Source organism: Lissotriton vulgaris, chromosome 10 (assembly GCF_964263255.1).
Source record: "Lissotriton vulgaris chromosome 10, aLisVul1.2, whole genome shotgun sequence".
Taxonomy (NCBI): Eukaryota; Metazoa; Chordata; class Amphibia; order Caudata; family Salamandridae; genus Lissotriton; species Lissotriton vulgaris.
The window spans coordinates 613,576,413-613,590,474 of record NC_141698.1 but is presented as its reverse complement, the minus strand read 5'-3'; the positions used below and the strand labels follow the sequence as shown (position 1 = coordinate 613,590,474).

The 14,062-nt window shown below is 41.3% G+C and overlaps 1 protein-coding gene across 2 annotated transcripts in view; it reads right to left on the bottom strand.

Annotated features, from left to right (window-relative positions):
* LOC147688594 (sodium channel protein type 5 subunit alpha-like) overlaps positions 1–14,062 on the bottom strand; it is a 1,046,042-nt gene that overhangs the window by 459,131 nt on the left and 572,849 nt on the right. For both annotated transcript variants that reach the window (XM_086941454.1, XM_086941453.1), the window contains exon 14: positions 11,477–11,715. In XM_086941454.1, the coding sequence (XP_086797580.1) occupies positions 11,477–11,715 (239 nt within the window). The remainder of the gene's footprint in view (positions 1–11,476; positions 11,716–14,062) is intronic.

The window sequence follows — 14,062 nt, the reverse complement described above, 5'->3', positions numbered from 1 at the left end:
AGGGTCTACTTGGTGATCTCAAGCGAGGAAAAACAACCTCCTGATGAGATTTCTAAACATGGGTGGTCAATGCAAGTGATTGCTCATTTCAAATGTCTACTTTTCTATCAAAGCCTTAAAGCATTGGATTAGCACAGTGACAGTACCACTCCAGGCACATTATTCATTTCAGGTTGGCTTGGATTGTATTTTACCAATCCAAAACTGTGATACTGTGCCTGGAGTGATAAAAGGCTTTGGACTTTTTCCAGCCTAGCATGGATAGTACTGTGCTAATCCTATGCTTAAAGTCTTTGGTGTAGAAATGGCAAAAGATTTTGTCCTTTTGTATCTCGGTGTGGATGAGCAAATTTGGAGTGTCGCTGGTGTTGAGAGTGCTCTACACTGGAGCTGCTTTCCACCTAAACTTGAGAACAATCCAGAGTTCGCTGCTTCCTTTTTTGCATAATTTATGCATCACTCTGTGCCTGAAAGGGTATTGTTTTGACTTATACCGGGTGCTCCCTTGTGTCTGGACAAAGCTATACCTCTCTGAAAAGCTCTGATGAGAGCGATACATGTGCCAGGGATTGCTTTTATTAATTTCAGGTTGGGTTGGATGGTATTTTAGCAAACCAAAGCTGTAATACTGTGCCTGGAGTGATAAAAGGCTTTGGTCTTTTTACAGCTCGGCATGGATAGCACTGTGCTAACCCAATGCTTAAAGACTTTCCTGTAGAAATGGCAAAAGACATAGTCCTTTTCTATCTCAGCGTGGATGAAACTGTGCTAATCATATGCTTAAAGACTTTGATAGAAAAGCAGACATTTGAGGTGAGCAAATTTAGAGTGTTGCTGGTGTTGAGAGTGCTCTACACTGGAGGTGCTTTTCACCTAAACTTGAGAACTACCCAGAGTTCTCTGCTTCCTTTTTTCATAATGTATGTGTCACTCTATGCCAGAAAGTGTATTGTTTCAGACATATATTTACAAAAATGTAGGAGTAAACCTAGTTCAATAAAAGTTCTTGGGTGCATCTGAGCAAATATTGGTAGGTTTCTAAACAGATTAGGGTGCACCGAGTGCTTAATTTGAGCCAGTGGTTTCTGGTGGTCAACACTGACAATTATGACAGCCTGCCACATAGTGGTGCTGTCTGTATAATTAGGAGATGAGCCCAATTGGGGTTGTTTATTAGTTCAATATACATTAAAAACAACTAATACATGACACCCAAGTTGTTCTTATAGCTTTGGGGGGCTGGAATAGTCTGAATTGTCACACCTGTAAGAGTGTGATGGCTAAGGGTTGTCTTGTTACTGGCACTGGCGGGTGATATGGGTGGTGCAAGCTGCAGTAGCCTCCTGATGAGGGCCTGGGCACTTACATTTATACAAATTAAGCGCAGGTTCGCCTGATGCTGCTGTGTCATCAAATGCAATGCAGGTCGTTGTGCCCCACTTACAGGTCGGCAATGGTACTGGTGCATAAATGAAACAGTGATAGGGGAGCAGGGGAGCAGGGCTCATTGACTCAAAGCATTGCTGTTGAATAGTTAACTCCTGGTGTTGTACTATGTGCACTTCATATGACGACACAGCATCGGTTTTCTGGACCTTTCTTTCTCTTGTTGTGTCATATCCAGTGGCACCTGTAAATAGGTGTTAGACCCCACAGCCTTAGAGTGGTCTTCCCACACATTTTTGCCAGCCTCACTCCATTTTTCTGTACTCGTTTTTGCTGGCTTTAAGACTCTGCGCACTTTACCACTGCTAATCTTGGCTAAAGGGCTTGTGTTCTCTCCCCCAAACATGGTAACATTGGCTCACACCCAATTGGCATATCTAATTTGCTTACACGTCCCTAGTAAACCGCACTATATATGCCCAGGGCCTGTAAATGAAATACTGCTAGTGGGCCTGCAGAACCAACTGTGCCACCAACATATGTAGTCCCTTAACTCTGGCCTGCCAGTGCAGTTCCTGTGTGTGTGCAGGTTACTCTCGCTTCGACTTGGCATTTAAAAGTACTTGCCTAGCCTTAGACTCGTCTTTGATTACATATATTTCTTAAATCTGATGAGTCCAGTAACAGCAGTTATAGGCCCTATCGGATGTTATGATACCTGAGGAACATCAGGACCCCCTTTACTTTCATATGGAGCTTGGGGTTTTTGGTTGCTGCTTTGTATGAATTCTAAGGAAACTGAAGAACTACTGGGAGAATTGGGATAGAATTAGAGATTTCCCTAGTAATTTCTTTCTCAGTCGACCCGAAGGCTCCAAGTTATAATGAGCGGGATTTTCCCCAGCTCATAGTACCCGCTACCCCGTTATTCATAACTCCGGTATTTGAACATAAGACACTGCAATTTCTGCAACAACTACAACACCTTATGTCACATGCTTCAAAGGAGTAAAAATATGGTGACCATGCATCCATCTTTAGCAGAACTTTCAAGCTGCATAAGGTGAGTATTGATATCCTCAATACTGGATGTGCCTTTGAATTGCTGCCTGGAACAAGTTAAGAGGAGCACTCCTTTGGGTTACTTCCTACTCCTCGATCGAGATAATGCATCGTCAATAACAAGGCTGGGCTTCGATCTACTGTGTTTAAAAGCGTTTTTCAATTACTGTAAACAAGCAAAATTTGGCAATAAGTAGCCTCGTGGGAGCATGAAGTCTTGCTTTAATCTCCATTTCTAGCTCGGGCCATTCTCTCCCCTTGCTTCTCTGTCTCTAATAAAACAATGTCCGCAATCGCCAACGCAAAAGTTGTACAGACTGAAGAATTTTCGCTACTGTAGCTAAACTCAAGACAGCATGATTGTTGCACGGTTCTGCGAGCAATAACTGCCCTTTTTGTTTGCTATATAATGCTTTTTGCTTAGAAAAAACATGGGTAATAGATATGACTTGTGTTGCAAGGGCACATAATTATAGTCGAATTAACACGGTTGGTGCATTGTGAATCAGGCATGGTGGAGTGCAAATATACCTATGCTTTTACAACACACAAGGGTTGCTGCCACCATCAAAAGTAGGATACTCGAAATAAAGCCTGCAGTCTGCCCACAGCCTAGTCCAGGTGACCTGCATTTGCTTCTTTAAGATGTCACTCCTCAAAGATCTAGTCTGGCAGACCTCTCTACATGCCTTGTTTTTCCATAACACCCTTACCCACTCAATGTCCACATTCCATCATTCATTAGCCTCTTGCCCTTTTCTTGACCGCTATAGGTCAATTCAGAACTCTACTTTGAGCTGCAAACCTCACATGCATTGTTAAACCAATTCGCTCCCAAGCTCCTATGAACCTGTCACTATCCCACCCCACAAAGATCCTGAACATTGCACTGAAACCAGCTTCTGCTCAATTATAAGTTCAAGACCGATGCCTGTCAATCTAACTATTCTCACCACCTTCAGCCATGACTTCCTCCTCCCGCATCCTGCTAAGGTTATGCAGACCGGCGGCTATATTACAAATAATACTGTTGGGCACAATTAGCATTTATGTCTGTTTTTTGCCTTCCTGGGGTACTTTGGTATTATAGAAGTGGCAGTTGATGTTCTTGTAGCCCTTTTTACAATATGGATTGCACTGGTGAACATTTAGCATTAGCATTATCTCAAGGGAGCGTTCTATTATTTTCTTGGGAGTGTGGCGCCATGGAAATGAGGGAACCCTTTGCCACTGCACTGGCACCACAGTGCAAATGTAGGTGCTGGGGCAATGAAGTCATCATGCATGGACATACAGAGGTGGCACACAGTCAGTGTATCCCCAAGGACATCCCTTGTGTGTGTGGCACAGCGGCCCCAGGGACAACTTATGCATTCCCGAGCAAGAGAGGGTAGTAACACACTGCATCAAGTGTGGTTTCAAACTTTAGCCCTGTCATTCACTTATACACTGTCCTCGGGGCATGTGTGAACTGTCAGAGTTCACTCCTGTGCTGAGATCAGCACATTTTTGCTATAATAGGGGGCACTTTTCAAGTTTGCACCTAGTTTCAGGTGCACTGCATCACAAACAGGGACAGTGTGCCCAATTTGTAATCCTGGCTCAGGTCTTTAGTGGTTCTTTTTAGGTCTCCTCACTAGAGAAAGCATGCGCTGTCTGTGGCATGATGTATTGTTAGCTTACAGTGACCTTAGAGTCCGCCCATTTCCTATGACGGGTTGGCTTCATTATCACTTACATTTGATTGCTTCTTATTTGTTAGCTTGAGTGGGCTTTCTTTCCTTTTCTTATGTTTGCCCCTCCCCTGGAGCATGGACAAATTATATGTGTCCTTCCATTGTTCTTTTTTAAGGTGCTTCTTCTCTCTTTTTTGAAGCACTCGACCAGAATGCATGTGTTTTACAGCTGTCTCCCTAGTGTGTTTCTCTTCTGCCCTCCATGTTGCACTTTCTCTCATTCACTTGTGCTTCTCCCCACCTATTTCGTTTGCTCTCTTGCCCATTTACTTTTCCTCCCCATTCCATGTTTCTCTGTCTCCCGTTAGTCTGTTTCCCTCCCCACATCACCAATGTTGCTCTCCACTCACCTGTGCACCTGTGTTATTTCCACCACACCCTCCTGTTGCTTCCCCTCAGTCCCAACCTCCTTGATTCTGCCCCCACCCTCAGTATTGGTTACCTGCTCAACCCCTGCACTCCATATTGCTGTCTCTCCCCCATATTTCACCCTGTGTGTTTAACTCCCAGAGAAGCTGAGGATATTTAGATCTCCTTTTTCCAGGAGCAAATAACCTGCTTGACTTTTGCATCAACCTTGCTGTGATTCAAATAAGGCAGCTCCACTTCTAGGGTTCGCATTTGTGATAGAGTATCACATCCAGTGAACTCTAAATCAGGCACATATTGCTAAAGTAATCCGTAGGCCAATAGGTTCCAAAAGCGAGATCTATTGGCTTTGCCAATGACTATTTACTTCACCTGTTAGAAACCCTACAACTCACTTCATTTAGGCACAAGTTAAGACACACACAAAGATCATGGTTTGATGTGAATCAACTTAGCAAAAACAAAATACAAAATTCTAAAAAGCAAAACTGTATTATGCATTTCAAGAATATTTGTGGCCTACGGATCCAATACACTAAACCTGGGCTAGATTCTCTTGTTAGTAAATGGGGAGAATAAGTTTATGCTCGTGGAATGTGGCAGGCCTAAATCATAAAAATAAAAGAGCCCAGCTATTTCAATTAACACGCCAAAACCCAGCTGATATAATATGTCTTCAAGAGACACATATATCATATACAGACAGAGATCTACTCAAAATACCCGGTTATAACCTAATGGTAACTACATCTCAAACATCCAAAACCAGAGGGGTGGCCATCTTAGCCAAACCTATTATAGGCTCCCCAATCCGCAAATTGGCCGATAAACAAGGTAGATGGGTCATAATTCAACTACAGCTGGGCATTACTATTTGTGCAATCTATGGCTCAAACCTAGATGATCCTGATATTTTTCAGGAGCTCGAAATTGAATTAGCGTCTTGGTCCGGTTCTCTAATCTTTTGTGGCGATTTTAATATTGATATTGGGCTGCCTGTAGACAATCACCTATCTTTAAACTATAAAGGACGGAAACCGAAGGTATATAGCGCATTAGGCAGGATGATGAAAAGTCATAATTTAGTGGACGTCTGGGGTTTACTTCAAGGGCCAAATGTAGATGGTTTTACGTACTTCTCTTTCCCCCACAATAAGTATGTCCGAATCGATTATATTATGTCTTCTATAGAGGAAGGGGACATTCTAGAAATAACTAAATCCCCGAAAACAATATCCGATCACAATGCGCTGACCTTTATTTTTGATACTGCTAGCTTGGTTAAGCCAATGCCCCAATGGACTTTCGACAGGAGGTTATTGGTTAATCAGGAGTATATAATTTATATTAAATCATGGGCCCAATCATTTTTCGATTGTAACCAATATAGCGCACCCCGTTCGATAGTGTGGGATTGTTTTAAGGCAGCATTGAGAGGAGAAACTATCTCATTTGTAGCTAATAAACGAAAAAAGGAAAAACATACCAACATACAATTGATGCAAGAACTCTCTAATCTTGAAACTCATCATGCTCTCGAAATAAATCAGGCTCAAAGAGGGCAAATAGATTCTTCCTTAGATCCTGGGAAAACCTTAAACAAAATAATGATTCTTAAAAATGAAATTAATAGCACGCTTATTCAAAAAGCTGCTGAAACTTATCAGGCTAATAAGACTAGACTGTATGAATCAGGAGAAAACGTGGGGAAGCAATTAGCACTACGCACTCGACAAAAACAATCATTGAGTAGCATTAAGAAGATCGAATTTGAGGGTAATGAGTATACAACTCCTAAAGAGATCATTAAAGTATTCCAAAAATACTATCAAAAACTGTATAGCAGTGAAATCTCACATTCTAATAACGTAATAACAACATTTCTAAATAATTGGCTTCCAGATCAGACTTTACATAAAACTATTGATGATGAGACCAAAGCTAATTTAGATAAAGAAATTACGCTTACCGAAGTGGAGATTGCTTTAGCTGGTTTGGCTAATGGTAAAGCGGCGGGTCCGGATAAGATCCCTTTAGATCTATACAAAATTCTTGGCGATCAAATAACCCCTTTCTTGCTTGATTTGTTTCTTGGAGTGCAATACCATGCAAATCCTCCAGAATCATGGAAGCAGACAAATATAATCATTTTTCATAAAAAGGGCAAACCACCTCACCTTCCTTCTTCATATAGGCCCATATCGCTGATTAATTCTGACTCAAAACTATATGCTAAAATACTTGCAAATCGACTGAGCAGGGTTATCGAACACCTCGTGTCCCCATGGCAACATGGCTTTATTCCTGGCAAGAGTACTACAGACCATACTCGGAGAGCCATAACCCTGTTCGACATCATGGGTGCCACGGGGGGCGAGATGTCTATGATCCTCCTCGATGCTGAAAAGGCATTCGATCGAGTATCATGGCAGTTTCTTTGGAACATCTTGGAAAACAAAAATTTTGGAAACAATTTTATTAAAGCCATTAAAGCCATTTACATCAACCCTACGGCCAAAATCTCTATAGCTGGTGATGAATCAGAGTCTATCAGTGTTCAAAGAGGCACAAGGCAGGGCTGCCCTTGTTCTCCGGTTTTATTCGCCTTGTATATCGATCCCCTCATTCAGAAGCTATTAATCTCGTCTGCAATTCAACCAGTCATTACTGGGTCTTTTTCTACTAAAGTCATGGCATATGCTGACGATGTCGCTGTTATTACCACCCATCCGTCTGAAGCAATCTCCGAAATTGAAATAATCACACAAGCGTTTGGGCTGTATTCAGGGTACTCTTTAAATAGAGATAAAACGATGGTATTAGCCACTAATAATATCCATTATGAGAGCACACTTAGGGTTAAACAGGCTACATACCTAGGAGTATGCCTGTCGGTGGAGGTAAGCAAGATTACTGATTTAAATTATTCTCCTCTCACTAACAAAATCAAAAGTGATCTTAGAAGGATAGACAGCTTGCACCTCTCGATAATAGGCAGGGCTAATTACGTTAAAATGAATATATTTCCACGCGTTTTATATTTTTTTAGAGCAATCCCTTTACTACCCGGAGAACACTTTATTAAGACTATAAACTCCCTTATCTCAAAGTTCATGTGGAGCTATGGCAAAATAAGACGGGCACTTCCCCTGTTGGCGCTCCCTCAAGAGAGAGGTGGCTTAGCTCTACCGAATTTAAAATTATATCTTTGGGCAACACTAATACAATATATGGACCCTCTTCTAACTGCCAAACCTGGAGTTTCAACTTCTATAGCTTCGTACATTCCATCTATATATGAACTTAGCTTAGGTGAGAAATATAAGGGGTTGTTTTTAAGACAGGTAGAACCATCATACTACAAAAAAATTAAACTAAAGACAGTCTTAGACACACGTGTGATATGGAAAGCTATATGTAAACAGTTGGATATACCTACATTTACGAAATATACACCATTATGGCAATGTAAAATTTTCTCCCCCATTTTTAATGATATTGAGTTTGAGAGGTGGGAGCTCTTAGGCATTAGAACAATAGGCGATTTTTTTGGTAACAGTATTCCTTCATCTTTTGAGTCCTTCCAAGCAAGATACAACATTCCCGCTTGCGATTTTTTAAAATTCTATCAAATCTCATCTAGTATTTGTAATACTAGACCAAAAATTCTATTAGATAATATACTATTACTAGACATTATAGGGAAAAAGTCCACAAGAATAGGGGATCTATATCAGATGTTTATGGCAAATGCCCCTGATGACCTTGAACGCACGGAACAATCCTGGGCCACGAAATTAGCCAACCCCAACGTAGATATAGATCAATCACTAGCTCTTTCAGCAAAGTATTTTATAGCTTCTAATCTAAAGGCCCAATATTACAGAACCATTTTTAACCTATACTTTACGCCAGCTAAATTGTTTGCTTGGGGACTCAGGACTGATGATAATTGCCCTAGGTGCAATCAGCCACTTGCAAATCTTCTGCATATGTTTTCTGAATGCCCGGCATTGGCAACAGTTAAGGCTATGATACTAAAATACTGGGCCCAAGTTTTCGGGCATCAAATTAAAGATTCTATAACTTTGCTCCTATTAGGTCATGATGAGTCCCTGGGTCACAACAGGGAAGAACAGGCGGTAATCTTTCTGGGATATGCTGTGCTCCGAATAATTTTGGCAGCGAGATGGAAAGATGCAGAACCCCCCACATTTCATATGTGGCTTAGTCGGTTTATTGCAATCTACAAACAAGAAATCGCAATTTATGCCACAAGAGGTAGAAAAATGAGGATAATAGGGAAACAGCTGTGGGAGCCCATTACTAGATGGTATAATATTGAAAGTGGAAACCAAAGTTTGAACACTTAACTATGTATTTTTGTTACTATGTATCTTCGTGCAGTATGTCCTTTTTTTTTCTTATCAACTATTTGATCTTTTGTGTGTTCGATTTTGTATCATAGCTGTGTTTCGCTATGATCAAATAATATAAGATATGGGTTGTATGTATTTTTCAAATTACCTATTTTACGGATGCTCTATGTTCTTTTGATACTATGTTAGGTATTCAATTCAGTATATAACGTTTTTCTATTTTGTATCCCATTCTTATTGTATATATTCGCATTATTTATTTTTTGAACATTTGTATCGATTGTCTGAATTTACCAATGAAAAAATAAAAAAAAAATAAAAAAAAAAATAATAAAAAGAGAGGGTAGTAACACACTGCATCAAGTGTGGTTTCAAACTTTAGCCCTGTCATTCACTTATACACTGTCCTCGGGGCATGTGTGAACTGTCAGAGTTCACTCCTGTGCTGAGATCAGCACATTTTTGCTATAATAGGGGGCACTTTTCAAGTTTGCACCTAGTTTCAGGTGCACTGCATCACAAACAGGGACAGTGTGCCCAATTTGTAATCCTGGCTCAGGTCTTTAGTGGTTCTTTTTAGGTCTCCTCACTAGAGAAAGCATGCGCTGTCTGTGGCATGATGTATTGTTAGCTTACAGTGACCTAAGAGTCCGCCCATTTCCTATGACGGGTTGGCTTCATTATCACTTACATTTGATTGCTTCTTATTTGTTAGCTTGAGTGGGCTTTCTTTCCTTTTCTTATGTTTGCCCCTCCCCTGGAGCATGGACAAATTATATGTGTCCTTCCATTGTTCTTTTTTAAGGTGCTTCTTCTCTCTTTTTTGAAGCACTCGACCAGAATGCATGTGTTTTACAGCTGTCTCCCTAGTGTGTTTCTCTTCTGCCCTCCATGTTGCACTTTCTCTCATTCACTTGTGCTTCTCCCCACCTATTTCGTTTGCTCTCTTGCCCATTTACTTTTCCTCCCCATTCCATGTTTCTCTGTCTCCCGTTAGTCTGTTTCCCTCCCCACATCACCAATGTTGCTCTCCACTCACCTGTGCACCTGTGTTATTTCCACCACACCCTCCTGTTGCTTCCCCTCAGTCCCAACCTCCTTGATTCTGCCCCCACCCTCAGTATTGGTTACCTGCTCAACCCCTGCACTCCATATTGCTGTCTCTCCCCCATATTTCACCCTGTGTGTTTAACTCCCAGAGAAGCTGAGGATATTTAGATCTCCTTTTTCCAGGAGCAAATAACCTGCTTGACTTTTGCATCAACCTTGCTGTGATTCAAATAAGGCAGCTCCACTTCTAGGGTTCGCATTTGTGATAGAGTATCACATCCAGTGAACTCTAAATCAGGCACATATTGCTAAAGTAATCCGTAGGCCAATAGGTTCCAAAAGCGAGATCTATTGGCTTTGCCAATGACTATTTACTTCACCTGTTAGAAACCCTACAACTCACTTCATTTAGGCTCTTGGTGCCAGCCCTTCCCATACTACCCACTCAAGGGCCTTCAAACTTACCTTTTAACACTACCCTCTCCAGGAGTCAAGAGTACAGTATTTGAATGGTTTGCTTTCCTTGTTACAGACAGTTCACAGTGTTCTTCTGACAGTCCTTTTACACCACAGCTCTAACATTGCTTATCTTCACCCACTTCCACGTGAGTTACCCTTGGCAGCAGCCTCAAAACTGAGAAAAGGGCCATGCACGTCTCACCCATGCCTGCAACTAAGTACTTAATTTGTGAAAAACACAGAAAATAATAATTACAACGTTTTTCTTAGGATCCCCAGACATTAATGCGGAATTCCAGAGTTGCAAAAAACCAAGGCTAACCAGTCTAGATTGTTTCTTTTTTCTACCACCCAAAATGTCCTGTCTCCTTATGTTACCACCACAGGTTTAGTTCATCCCTGTTTATTCTCTTTCGCACTTTTTTCCTTTGTTTCGCTCCATCATTCTGTATTCTGCTTCTAGAAATCGCTCTTGTGCCCGGTTTCAAAGTATGATGAGAAAAAAAAACCCTGTCCCCAAACATGAGTGCTGGTGCTCACTGCTTGCACCACCAGCACAAATTAGTCTCTGCCTTCCACCTGCTGCAGAGGGATTCCTTCAGGCACTGAGCACTTCCATTTTAAGAGGTAATCGAACCAGTAAGTAACCTAATAAACTACCATTGATTTCATGTTTCCTTTTCCAGTGACTTTATGTTTCCTTTCCTTTGCCATGCATTCTGCACCTCCTTCCTTACCCTCCCACCACAGTTAATGCTTTCATGATATTTTTTGATGTTGTGAATTGCCTATGACCTGGGAGCAGCATTTCAGCAGTTTGGGAACCTAAATCAATCAAATTAATTCAAATGATCGATGGGGCAGATTCGATTCCAAATGCACATAGTGAAATACACACACCCACCCACACCCCCCCCCCGATTCCCCCCCTCCTCACACACACACAAACACACCCCCACAACCCCACACCGACACCCTCCCCACACACACACACACGCACGCACGCACACACACACACATATATAAACTTCTTACCTGATTTCCAACGGAAAGCATTGTTTCAAACTCTGCAGACATGTCATAGTGCTCTAGAGCCATGAAGAGAGTGTTTAAGACGATGCAAATAGTGATAGTCAAATCAATGAACGGATCCATCACGATGAATTTCACCACTCTGCGGACCTCCAACCACATCGGGCAGCAGTCCCAGATGAGATAGTTCTCTGCAAAATGGATCCAGCAAGGAGGGCATTTCTGATGGGACTCTTCCAGTTCTAAAAAGATCAAAGACCCAGAAAGTAAAAAAGCTGAACTGCTTTTTTGGAATCGCTTCATTTAATCAACATACTTTAAAAGTCAAGAAATCAATGTTCAATTTCAGTGAGCACAAATACTGCTATCTAAAAGAGACCTATGTGCTCCCTTAGTAGTGATTTTTTTTAACACAGAGGAAATCTTTTTTTTAGCAAAGATCATAATTGCTAGAAGGATAAAACCGAATGAAAAGTTCTAAAATATTATCGCCTAGATAAGTGGTGACCAGCACATGTCAAAAGGGGCCAGACAGATCTTTGATTTTCAGGATCATCACAGCTTATATACATGCATGTCATTTAGAACCTTTTAAAGCAAATAAAACTGATATGGACATCTTGGAATTCTGACAAGATCCCTGGGCCCCTGTTCGATACTCCTGACTAAAATCCTCAAACATGCAAGTGCTTTTGCTTCTGGGCTCTATTGATAACTCCGTTCATCCAATCAGGGGTCTTCATGTATTTTTCATAATTGGTATACTGTTTCCAAGCTCAATAAAGATTTTTGAGAATAAAAAGACTGACAACCATTGCTCCTATTTTTACATCTCCATTTTGGACCCTCATGCTTTGGTCATGCATCGATCACATTAGGCATATAGAAAGATAGTATCTTAAATGTAAATCTCTTTATTGTACTTGTAACTGTACTAGTGGTTAATGATAAGTTGAAAGATTGATGTGTATTTTATAATGTGCATTCTTATGTTGGAAACAAATCTAATTAGCATCAGAGAAAATAATGAAGGCCACATATCGAATGATGGTGAAGAGGCATCAGGATGGGTCAGAGATACCTGCGAGTGGAGTACGAAAATAAACAAGCATTGCCATAGCCAATAGGTCTCGCTTTTGGGACCTTATAAGTATTTAGTTATGCAGCACAATATTCTTGGTGCAGCAACATTACCTGTTGCATGGTTAAACAATTATAAGGTCCCAAAGGCGAGACCTATTGGCTATGCCAATGCTTGTTACAATATACTTTGAGAATTTGTTGTGCCTACAGGGATGTCTGCGCAATGAGATTCTCTCTGGCTGATCAGATTTTTGCTGTGTTAAAAGCCATTCGGAAGCACTGTAAATTGTAACTTAGGCCCTGATGCTCCCGTTCATCTTGAAAAAAATATTAGAAGAGAACAAAGAGAGGGTTAATGTGTAGGCATGCCAAACACAGAGGGTCATTTCAGAGCCACACTTGAAGAGACCCAGCAGGTCACAGCCAGCAACGAAATGTCCGATTTCCAAGCAACGGCGAGCGTGGTTTCAGGCATTCACACCATTGACTTTTCAGAGACATTGGAAGAGAAAAGGGAATACTCTTGCAGCACATCTCGTAAGTGACGACACAGTTTCAAATAGAGGGTTTACATGATGGTTGATCGTGGTTTTGTAACAGAATCTTTAGAGGATGCGGGAAAATAGTTGGAATAAAGATCACAGAAATATTTTTATCGGACTAAACCGCAGCCATGATTGCAGGATATCGTTATTACAGGATTAAATGTTGTGATGGGGTGGAATGAGAGCTGGTAGTGACTACAGGTAGTGACTTGCCAAAAACATGCATGAAACTGAGTGAATGGCTCCGTCTGCGGTCTGCTAGATCACAAAAAATATGTGTTTTAAACAGTAGAATCACATGGCATTAGAAATGGGACTAACCTAAGTGAAAAGCAAAATGTGCATGTCGCTATCTTACTGGTTAGAAACGTCGCAAACTTATCAGGATTGATTAAAAGCCTTGTAAGTTGGGTGCCGAGGTAGCAGTGTATAGGAAAATGTAGTGCCCTAAATGTTCCACTCCTGTGGCTGTGAAAAGTGGGATTACCCTAATTAATAGTAAAGTGCAACAAAAGAAAATAATAAAAAGTGTGTGCGCGTTTATAATGCAAGTCGCAAAAAACAAACCTCGAAGCAGGGTTACTAAAAGAAAACACCATAGCACAATTAGGCACTGGAGTGACCCAGTAACCCGGAGGGTAAGAGAGGGGGTACTGGAGTATGTCCTCCCAAAGTTTTCTAGCACGCAAAAATACTCCAGTGGACCACGTAGTGGTCAGTTGAGTAATTATAAAAAACTGTACCTGTGGTCTAAAGAGAAGAGGGTAGGGGCGATAAGACTAGTGGTACTATAAGGTTGTGACTAGCGCAACCACGTATGTGGGGGAAAAACTAGCTTATTTATATTACCCTCACACACCCTAGTGGTGTCATGCTTCATCATCGGGTCACCCCGACCCCTAAAAGTCGGGGTGGGCTTGACCACAGTGTTGGGAAGCTCTTCTGATATTTTCAAGGAGGG